This window comes from Actinia tenebrosa, unplaced genomic scaffold (genome assembly GCF_029948245.1).
Source record: "Actinia tenebrosa isolate PJP-AT-01 unplaced genomic scaffold, QUT_ActTen_1.0 PGA_scaffold0__85_contigs__length_37466705, whole genome shotgun sequence".
Taxonomy (NCBI): domain Eukaryota; kingdom Metazoa; phylum Cnidaria; class Anthozoa; order Actiniaria; family Actiniidae; genus Actinia; species Actinia tenebrosa.
Window position 1 is genome coordinate 15,190,582 of NW_028292569.1, and position 11,392 is coordinate 15,201,973.

Here is an 11,392-nt window from a genome sequence, read left to right on the forward strand (position 1 = left end):
CACATTAATTTTTGTTGAATGAGTTGATATTTTTTTCTAGAATGTTACCTGTAGTTATTATATTTATGTGTTTTGTTACATTTTCCTTTAATAGTTCCAACAATTATAATCTTAAAGATTAAGCACTTCCCAGGATGTCTGGATTGTTATATAATTCTAATTATTGACTCAGCGGGCGGCTCAAGAATAATTTAAAAGGTCCGCGTCAGGGGAGACTCCTAAGATTTCGAGCTTCTCAATCGGGGGAGGGGGTGTTTTTTAAAATATTTACGAGGGGCTCTCTTATGGAAGGGGGGGGGGGGAGGGGGGGGGGAGGGGGGGAGGGGGGAGGGGGGAGGGGGGAGGGGAGGGAGGGCTCTCCCATGATTTCGAGGTCTTCACATATCATAAAGGAGGCTCTCCCAAGATTTCGAGGTTCTGAATCAGGACTGTCCTTTCCCAACATATCTAGGTTTTCAATCAGGGGGAGCTCCCTCAAGATTTTGAGGTCTTCAATCAGGATGGGCTTTCTCAAAGGATTTCGAGGTCCTCCATAAGGGGACTCTACCAATCAGGGGGGTACACCTACAAGGATTACATACCTTCCACAACCCTCGATCCAGAAACAAAAGATATTCCACATCAAATCTTTGCATATATTTTTCAAATTTTTTTCAGATTTCAAAGTTATATATGAATAAGTCAACACAATATGAGATCAGTAGGGCGCCAAATGTTCCTTTCATTTTCTAATCTCCTTATCTCCTAGTTCTAAGCTTTGTTTTATCGTCCTTTTGAGGCTTTTCTGTTGATATTAAATGACATAGACTAAGAGACCGAAGAAAAATACAATGTTCAGTAATGGACACTGAATAGATTCCTTCTGCGCATTGTCGCTGCGCATCTAAGCAACACTTTCATTGGTAGTTACAAAACCTCCTCTCATTTGTCAGTTCTCCCACGGAGGTCAAGACTACCAAACTACAAAGCAAGCGCATGCGCAGTACAAACGAAAAAGGTCTGGGGTCGAGAAGACTTCAACTTTGCTTTCGTGTACGCATTCGCAGTTGATGATAAAGGAAGACAGCTAAAACTACTGATAAATCGTATTGATAATTAATCAGATACTAGGATATACTGTATATTGAGGTTGACTACCTTTTGAAAGTATCGAATGATACAAAAGAAAAGGAATTCGTAGTGACGTCATGGAAACCGAAGAGTCCTGGAGTCTAGTCCTGACGTCACGCTGCGATAACCATTCAAAATGCGTGTTTATTGTATGATTTATCTCATAATCTATATAAAATATTAATAAGGTGTTTTATTAAGGCCACTGAAAGCTTAGCAAAGTTGCGTGAATCTCATATCTGCAACACATAAAACTCCAGACGCAGCTGTTTCAGGATTTCAAAATGTCTGATTTAGTAAAGTTTTGATTGATGAAAGCGAAAGAACAGAAGGCAAACACTGATATTAAGAATTCTACTTGAACAATCAGGGCGCAAGGTTCAAATGACGGATTGTGTATACCACTAAGGAGGGAGGGGTGGGGATGAGTTTGTGTCTCTCCATCTTGAGAACCTCATAGACGTTAGTCATGAAAAAGTGAATAACAAAAATGAATAGTGAATAACGTTAGGTGGGAATTGTTGCTAAGGCACAAAAGGTTTTACAGTTTCAAGTGTGGCGTTGAAAAACGACCACCGGGTTACGAACAAAACGCAAAATATTTCTTTTCTAAAGATTTTTTTGTCAATGGACCCTCCTTACGATTGTCTCTAACGTGGAAATACAAAAGAAATGCCACAATTTCCATCGAGAAAAAGTGTGATTATTTTTTTCCCCATGTTAGTCTCGATCCATGATATTTTTAACAAGGGACTATTTTCTTTACATTAGGATTGTTTGACGAAAATTCTGCTTAGTTGCAGGTGAAGAAAAATCCGGCTCTAAATACAAAATTAATTGATATTCCTAATATATAATTAATATATATTAATGGGTAATTGGACACGGAAGTACGTCACAACTTTAACACCTTCGTGCATAATTTCGTTTACGACAACCCTCCCTTGCTACTGTGATCAGCCCCAAAAGTATCAACATGGAAATCGTTTGAAGTGCAAGTCTTCCAAGAGTGTGTCTCAGTTAATAGTCTTCATTTTGTTTGTTTGGTTTGTACTGCATAATCACTACCAACACAGGATCTTCCAACGCACCGGCCTTAAATTCATCAACAGACAAGTAACCATCATTATCCCTGTCAAACTTGTTAAAAATAATCTCCGTGCGTTCTTTGGGCGTCGCTTTCCCGGGCCAGTGCTTTCGTGGGTACATCTTAAAAACAGATTCCATTATTTCATTCATCTCGGCACGCGAGATTTGGCCATTGCCGTCGATATCGTAAATCTTGAATGCCCATTCAAGTTTTTCATCGAGGCTTCCCCTAGACGACATGGAAAGAGAGTGCATGAATTCTTTAAAGTCGATCAACCCGCTTTTGTCACAGTCGAAGCTTCGAAAAACATGCATCGCAAAGTCGCTCGCATCGCCTTCAAAGAATTCCGAGTACATATTTTGGAATTCCTTTAAACTGACGAATCCGCTGGGACAACTCTTCATGAAACCCCTGTACCAATCTTGGATTTCTTTTCGCGAAAAGTGAGTCCCTTGCATTAGATCTTGTAGGTCTTCAGGTTGAAGTTTGGATTTTTTGTTTCCCATGGTTTTGGCTGTGGAGTGAGAAGAAAAAAATGAAGAAGTTTCAGTTCCTATATCAACAAGACTGGTCAAAATGAGCCATTGTTCAGAAGCTTGTTGGGTTAAGTTTATTAATAGCGCTTTTAAAATTGTTGACATGTGAATTTTAAGACCATTTGTTTCGTTTCGTTTTCGAAAGACTTCTCATGCTGCGAGCGGGAGATTAATCTTTTATTCTGCGATGATTGTTAGAAGATTGCTTGTCTTGATCCATAAGTCATAAAATCTAGTCTTTTTTTTTTTTTTTTTTTAATGTCCCAAATTGTTTCAACTCATTTAAGATTGAATGTTTCGCCTCTCCGTGCTTGAAATAAATAACAAACATTTCCTTGAAACTTGGATTTTAGTATTAATAATGAAATAAAAAAATTATCTGGGATGAGCTTTGCAAGCGCTAGATTTGTCGTGTGTTGACCCGTCTGACAAACATCGTTGGTGGCAGAAGTGGAAGCCAAGATAAGAGTAAACACTCACCTCTTGCTACGGTCAATTCACGAGCATTAGTAGAAGATTTCAAACCAACTAAACAAAAGAAAACACGAAATTTGAAATCACAAGTCGAAAACACACATGAAAATAGCGTGAATTTTCGACGACGAGTCGAAGTGGCTGCAAAGGATCTTGATTATATGTTGTTCTAGCTTGGGGGTTTGGGATTATAATTAAAAGATCTTTCTTTGGTCAGCACTGATGTTTCTTTACTTTTACACAGAAAACTATCTTATAATACTTGTTAATAATTGATGAAGAGAAATAATTAAAGTTTCTCAGTATAATGCATCAAAGTGCTTCATCTATGATTGATGGCATGTTTCAACCAATCAGGACCCAACCTCCATTCTTCCACTGCCGTCATACCAAACTATGTTTCGTCACAATAATTCCATTATCGATTCTTCTCGTCTAAATAAATTTTCATTATTTCGAAGACAAAACACGTTTTGATAAAAGCTAGATTGAACAAATCTATTGATTTTTTTTCTCTCGCGGGTGCGTACTTTTCGATTCAGCTGTACTGACAGACTGACAGGTCGGAAAAACCAAACAACTGCTTGAAACAACACCTTAAACTGACACTGGAAAAAGAAACACGAATAAATTAGTAAACTGAACTGTCCATATTCACTTCCCCTGCAGGTTTCCCTTCATTCTACTTTTTCAAAAATTCTTCATTGTGCCGGTATAGTAGAATGTTAAAGGAACTCAGTCGAGTTTATTATTATTTAGTATTTACTCTGAGAGTTGAGAGCTGAGGTTAATTTAAAGTGTGAGTTGTCGGAACAAACGAACGCCTCCAGCAATGGCAGTAAGAATAGCCCAACACGTCCTTTAAAATAACTACTTTTCTTATGCAATGCTCAATAGAACTATATAGATATGTTACAGGAAAATATAAACACTGATGATTATCAATGCCGCTGTAAATAATAGTGGAAATGGAGAACGTTCCACGTTAAAAGCTTCCAAATTTGAACAAAGAAGATAAATTGTCATTATTCAGTCTGTGAAAAAAAAAAAACGACTCCAACTTAAAACGTTTGAGGATCTTTCAGGCTATATTTAAATTGCATAATTTCTTATATCTGTTTGTTTTAAAAGCGCAGTTTTTTAATTGTATGTAGAAGATGGTTAACTTAAAATAATCTTTTAAAAACATCATAGGGCAATGAAAAACAAACAAAAATTCAATCTGATTTTTTTTTAGGTATACGCAATACGTATATCGTGTATTTAAAAGAAATATATATTTATAACCACACCTAAAATCTATTAAAAAATACTTCAAATTCATCAGTACATTTTGAAACCCTTTTAGTTTAATTCGATTCGCACTTGTAAACTTCATCAGAACAAATAAGAGTGGATTTCTTGTTCTGGATCATTCCGTGACATCATACTACTCTGACTAAAGTTTGTTCAATAAGGTTAACCTGAGATTACTTTTCACACTTTTAAAAATGTCTAGTCTTAAATACTTTGCCCTTTTTCAAATGCAGACAGGAATAGAATTGTTTTAAAAGAAAGAAAATATACTTAGTACCTTTAAGAGTGAGACCACTTGCCGCACGGAGTTACGACTCTTGTATGTTGGTTTACTGAGTTTTAAATTTGTTTTCAATCTTGCCAACATGAGGTGACGATCCAGCAAGTTTTGGGGCTTGTGTTTTGCATCATCACAGTTGTTCTGAGCTGATCAACCAGTAGCAAACGGCTCAAAAAGATCTATTATTTACCATCCAATAAGCCATGCCTTCCAAAAACAGGCGGGTAACAAGCAAGGTCTAGTTATTCGCAACCATGATTAAAAGCCCAAATATGATATATACAGGTCAGCTTCGGACCAACAGCTTTTTTGCTCTTGGCTAATTTAATTAAGGAACCTCAATTTTTTTGGTTTTCTCATAGTTTTTGGAATTTTGCTCATTAGAGACAATTTGCTTAACCTTAATTTTTTCTCCCACAGTTCCTTATTGATCTGCTGGCGGGAAGGCTTAGCCTGACCGGGAAATAATTCCTACCAGACTAGGATCAGAAGTGTCTCCTATTAATGACATCATTCTGAATTCTAGTGGCGCAGTTTTGAAGACAATACCACTACGCCTATTTTGCTACCGCAAGCTGCACAATGCATGAGGAGATTTCTCCTGAAGAACTGCAGAACTGTTTTATCTTTCGTGTCATAACGATCCTTTAATACTTGCTTTGATTAATTATTCTACTGTGAAGAATTAACTGAAGACGTAATATAATCAAATTATAAAACAGGCAGTCGTTAAATTATGAATGACTTTCTGAGGTCGCTGTGTGGTTTGCAAAAACTACTGTTCTGAATTTCTTGAAAGGATTTTCATGCAGTTGTTAATGTTTCTCTTGGAAGAAGAAATGTTTAGCCCTGAAGTGATAGCATTCAATTACAATCTAGGGTTGGCAAATTTGATTGCAACCAATCAGTTGCACAGGATTACAATTTACAATTAAATTGTGTGGTAAGTTTGGGTAACTAAGCACTCTCTCTTTACACTTTCCACAGGTCCAAGGAAACTGTTTGGGAAAATAGAGTCCACGTTGTCTGTGGTACATGAAAAAGGCGCAGCGCACTTTCTTGTGACAAAGTATGCAAATATCCCGCTGGTTTTTCAAGATTATAATGATGTCAGTGATGATGGTGTCAAAATAATGTCAGTGATGATGCCGATGATGGGTGTCAAGTTGATGCCAGTGATGATGATAATGGGCTTCAAGATGATGATGCTAGTTAGTGATGATGATGGGTGTCAAGATGATGATGCCAGTGAGTGATGATGATGGGTGTCAAGATGATGATGCTAGTTAGTGATGATGATGGGTGTCAAGATGATGCCAGTGAGTGATGATGATGGGTGTCAAGATGATGATGCCAGTTAGTGATGATGATGGGTGTCAAGATGGTGATGCCAGTGAGTGATGATGATGGGTGTCAAGATGATGATGCTAGTTAGTGATGATGATGGGTGTCAAGATGGTGATGCCAGTGAGTGATGATGATGGGTGTCAAGATGGTGATGCCAGTGAGTGATGATGATGGGTGTCAAGATGATGATGCCAGTGAGTGATGATGATGGGTGTCAAGATGGTGATGCCAGTGAGTGATGATGATGGGTGTCAAGATGATGATGCCAGTGAGTGATGATGATGGGTGTCAAGATGGTGATGCCAGTGAGTGATGATAATGACTTTCAAGATGATGATACCAGTGAGTGATGATAATGCCAGTGAACAATGATAATGGGTGTCAACTATGATGCCAGTGAGTAATGATGATGAGTGTCACGATTTTGATGTCAGTGATGATGATTGGTGTCAAGAGCTCTTTTGACTAGTTACCTTAAATCAAATTATTCAACTACTAAAACTATTTCTACATGACATACATAACATATGTTTTTCCTTTCTCGAATAAGAAATAATTTGATGCTGTAGTATATGTAAAATGTTTTACTGAAGAAGAAAGGATTTTACTAGTACATGTTTTTGTTTTTTATGTCTTTTTAAAGTTTTTGGTCTTGAAACCAGAGCAGTGTATTGATTCAGCTTCTGAATTCTTCTCACAGCATAACATAAAAAAATCAATCACATTCTTACACCTGTTTTCTTGGTAATTGTTTTCTGTCAAAGAAAAAGAAAGGTTTGGTTAACTTGCATGGTTGTGTTCAACATATTAACTTATTCTCTAAGCCAAAAGGGTTACATCTTTTCTAAGGCACAACTGGCTAAAATTGGGTCTTCAATAAAAATTTTTATCTTTCCTATTTCAGAGCAAAAAAAAGTATTAATTACTGTTACTGGCAATACTGCACACTACCCGTGATTCTCATATCTGTACCCTTCTCCCCATTTATACCCTCAACATCTGAATTCCCTTTTTCCCCTCATCGATTGATTACTTGTGTGAAGTCTTGAACTGGGCAACCTACATTTTACGATGTTCTTCAGGGAAAAAAACCTTTAACAGAAGGAAGGACCTGGACAACCTTGGTTCCCCATCTCCCTAGATCCTTCTCATTTTAATTAAGGTCTCGTACAAGTGTATGTATGTAAAAAGCAAAACGTAGGTTGACAATCAAGATTGTCATCAAAGTGACCTCGATAACAAACAAACAAACAAAAAAAAAAAACAAGACGTGTAGCATAACACGTTCCTTCGTAGGCTCGTGTAAAATTAAGCTATACGTCTGACGAAAATTTAATAGTAATTTCTATACTTTTATCATTAAAAAAGCACTTACATTAGCATTAGTAAGCTCATATATATAAAGAAAATGAAAGGTTGAGAGCTTTTACCTCGTAAACATTTTTGTATTGCACAGGCTTCCTTGCCACAGATTTCTTGCTTCTTCTTCTTTGGCATGGAAATAATTATTACTTAAAAGAGAGAGCAATTACAAAACTTTTCATAGCCTTTTTCTTTGATAAATTTGCTTTTTTCAACGTTTTTCTAATGTCATTACGAACTGTGTCCATTCAGCCGCCATCTTGGATTTCAAGCGCGAGAGGTTTTATGGGATAGATTTGCTAAGCTCGCGCGCATTGTAAGAAGAGTGCGCGCAAATATTATAACGTCACAATTAAAAACTTAGTTACATACTTACGTACGTAATTACTTGAGCGCATTTTAGTTCAGGTCGTTGACAAGGACACACTGTAAAAATTTTGAGAATTCTTAAAGACAATAGCAATGAAAGACGACGATAAAGTCGATCCTATGGAAGCCCAACTCGAGGCGCAACAAGAGCTTGCAAGCCTGCATCGACAATACCGCTGCATGCGGAATGCTAAAAAAGCCTACGCTACGGAAACTGAGAACGTCATACGACGACAGAAGGCGGTGATAGAGGCGTTGGTCGAAGAAAAAACAGAGCTGATGACGCTTAAAAACGTAGCAGGGAGAGTTGTCACCCAAGTGGAAGACGAGAAAAGCTTGGATGATATAAACGACCTGTTGGAAAAGGAAGATGGCATCCAAAGAGAAATGGAGTCCGAACGAAAAAAGGTAGATGAAATCGATGGGAGCATACATTCTTTGGAAACAAAAATTGCAAAACAGAGGCAGACCATGAAAGGAGTAACGAATGTCACCAAAAATGTCGCTGTTCAGAAACATATCCGTGTCTTGAAGAACCGCCTGGATAACTTGAGTAAGAAATTCAACGTTGCGATGGCCGGTAATCAAAAACTGAGGATGAACATCGACAACGTGAATGGCCAGAAAGCTCGATTCAAGAAGATGTTTAGACGCCTGGAAAACAGCCTGGCAGAAATAAAATGCGAAATCGAGAAAACCTCAGAAACCGCAACATCTCATTTCAATGCAAGAGATGAAGCACAACATCGCATGGCTTCTCTACGTGAACGCGGTGAACGAGACCTCACGATGTATAACAATGAAATTAAGGATGTTATGAGAGCCATTGAACACGATCGTAAGCTGCGCAAGTTTATGATGACCAAGGCTGAAGACAGAGCAAGTATTCTTGAAGAGGAAACGCTGGCTAGAGAGTTGAGGAAGCTTAACATGCATTTGGGAGGCCTGAAGCTCGAGGCGAAAAAGTATGAAGAAATCTTTGAGAAGATCAAGGAAGCCACTGGAATTCATGATACTGATACATTGGTATCATCTTTCATTGAGAATGAAGACACTAACTTTGCGTTGTTTAATTACGTAAATGCGATGAACACCGAGATAGAAGAACTGCAGGATCAAATCAAGTTCTTGAAGGAGGAAACAGAACAAACCAAGAACGAAGGCGTGGCTAATGATGTCCGAAGAAAAGAAATACTGCAGGAGCTTGAAGCGCAACTTGCAGCAGTGTCTGCGCAATCCAGTGCTTTAACAAAAGAAATCAAGACCAGCAGAAAAATAATAGAAACTGCCAAGCCAAAGATTGAAAGAATCTTCGTTGGAATGAAATGCGATCGATCGGCCATCACTGATCTACTTGGTGGAGGAACGACCATAGATGACTACAATGTTATGCAATATCTTGGCATTGTAGAACAGAAATGCAATGAACTACTTCAGATTAAAGCACTTCTGAAAGCTAAATCAGCACTTGAGGACCTCCAGAAAGAAGGAAGCGTGGTGGAAGGGCTGCAAGGTGCTGGGCCACAACCAGTTCAAGCCAAGCTGTCAATCAACCCACCATCTATCGAAGAAGAGAGTGACCTGATGTTACAAACCTCAGATACTAAACCGCTGACTATGGATGACGTGCAGGCGCTTCTTGTGCAGCTGACAACGCGGGGTGGTACGTCTAAAGGCGCAGGGGCTGGTGTGGCTTCAAAGCAAGGAAGAAAAAAAAAGACTTTGATCAAAACAACTAACTAAAGATTATCATACAATCCTTTTAAAAAAATACTGTTATTCTAAATGTGAATTGTCAACGCCAATTTTGTGAATTTTTATCAAGTCAAAAATGCAGACACTTGTCGCCTAATGTGTAAAGTTAAATTAAAATGTCTATAGAAATGACAGCGTGCATGGATTTAAAAACAAAGTTTCAGGAATTCATTTGAACTGAAAATAATCACTCTTAACAATTCACGAATCTCCGGTTTTTAGGAGACGAAGAATTGGAAAGTGTGGGGGGTCGACGCGCATTAACAATCTATCTGGTTGACGACGCGCGCACATTAAAGTAGAAAATAGGCCATTCTTTTGCTTTTTTGTCGGTATTTAGAGAAATTTAAGAAATCAGATTTTTTCCCTCTTGTGCGGAAATAACCCGACCAAAAATAGAGTTGTTTTTCATTCATTTATGCGCCATTAAACAAATTGGAATAACAACGTAGAATAAAAACACGGCTTATCAGCCACTGTTTGGCTTTTGAGTCAACATCTATAAGCATGGCAGAATAAGAAAATATCAATGGAACTAACATTGCAATTTTTTATCAAAAGGTTTTTTAAATATTTGAAAAAATTCGATCATAGATTGCTTTTTTTTTTCTTGCTCCGTGACTAATAATTTATATCGATATGAAAATGAATCAATCAATCTGTGACAACCGTATTAAAACAAAGCGAATATCAGTTAGAAATGGCTTATCAACGAACAGCCACTCGGGTTGCTGCTAGGAGATAAGACTGACAAGCCTCTTGTCTGATGTTGACCGCATCACGGCTACTAGATCATAATGAGAACTTGGAACTATCTTGGGTTTTTGAAACGGCTTTTTTGCCGTAATTGGAGGATTGACGCCGTGATATTTTTGTAACTTGAAAAAAAAAAATGGGCGATTTGACGAGCGTGAAAGATCGTAAATCTGATCCAGCCGGCGGCAAGTGTTACAAAAAGGGGGCTCAAGTTAATCGAGCGGATCCAATCGAGCTTGTCTCCAAATTATCTTTCTTTCCACATTCTTGTAAAGGAAAGTATATAGGCCATCAGTAATTAACACAAAAAGTCTGTTAGAACCAATAGTAATTGACATGCAAAACAGCATGGTTGCACTATGGTACGAGGCACTTTGATCTTCGGCCGCCGCAGATATGTCAAAGCCAATTTTAAAATATATATGTGACAAAAAAATGAATAACAAGAAAACGAAAACCGCCATGTGGAAGCTGACAAACAAAAGATAAATAAACCCAAAGATGACAAACGATAATTCATTGAACCGAAAACTTTTTGTTTTTACTGGAAATTTTGTTGTTATTGGTTTGTTTGCGCAGAAGTAGTTTTTTCATGAGGTTGTCAAAAGTTAATATCAATTTATGTCTTTGCTTTTAATTTTTTAACTTAAATTCGAATGAATAAGAAATTCATTGAAGCGTCAACTCTGGCTTCATTCGTTGAGAGGTCACTCTCTCCATAACAAAACCAAACCATCGAGACAACAATGAATATCTCAAAAGCTGAGAATTACGATGGGAATTTGAATGAATAACATTGGTATCTTAACGTATTTTCTCCTAATTCATGCGTTTAAATGCGCACATGTAAAAGGAATGGACCTTTCTCTCGGTGCGTATAAAACATCTGTCAACTCCCCAAGCATTGTGGCCGGGATGCGAAGACTGTACTGTAAATAAGCGCGCACGGCTTATTTTTGCGCTAAATTCTTCCATATTGTTTGGTATTGTTCATCATGAAAACAAACATAACAAACG

General features: G+C 37.7%; 2 protein-coding genes and 1 long non-coding RNA gene across 3 annotated transcripts; 1 reads left to right on the top strand and 2 right to left on the bottom strand.

The window, feature by feature from the left end:
* Positions 1–614: 614 nt before the first annotated feature.
* Positions 615–5,244, bottom strand: LOC116302273 (neuron-specific calcium-binding protein hippocalcin-like). Its single transcript, XM_089032726.1, has 3 exons — positions 4,784–5,244; positions 3,217–3,264; positions 615–2,714 (listed from the first exon to the last, which is right to left on the bottom strand). Exon 3 carries the CDS (start codon positions 2,704–2,706, stop codon positions 2,131–2,133), a length of 576 nt encoding a protein of 191 aa, XP_088888852.1. The 5' UTR covers positions 2,707–2,714; positions 3,217–3,264; positions 4,784–5,244; the 3' UTR covers positions 615–2,130.
* Positions 5,245–6,702: 1,458 nt separating this feature from the next.
* LOC116302276 (uncharacterized) lies at positions 6,703–7,528 on the bottom strand. Its single transcript, XR_016120207.1, has 2 exons — positions 7,197–7,528; positions 6,703–6,888 (listed from the first exon to the last, which is right to left on the bottom strand). It is a non-coding gene; the product is annotated as an uncharacterized LOC116302276 (long non-coding RNA).
* Positions 7,529–7,887: 359 nt separating this feature from the next.
* LOC116302271 (uncharacterized) lies at positions 7,888–9,695 on the top strand. Its single transcript, XM_031711511.2, has one exon. The coding sequence runs from the start codon at positions 7,958–7,960 to the stop codon at positions 9,605–9,607; it is 1,650 nt and encodes a 549-aa protein (XP_031567371.2). The 5' UTR covers positions 7,888–7,957; the 3' UTR covers positions 9,608–9,695.
* The last annotated feature ends 1,697 nt before the right edge of the window (positions 9,696–11,392 follow it).

Excerpts from the sequence above, each read along its gene's own strand:
- LOC116302273 (XM_089032726.1), bottom strand. The coding sequence starts at position 2,706 with ATGGGAAACAAAAAATCCAAACTTCAACCTGAAGACCTACAAGATCTA.
- LOC116302271 (XM_031711511.2), top strand. The coding sequence starts at position 7,958 with ATGAAAGACGACGATAAAGTCGATCCTATGGAAGCCCAACTCGAGGCG.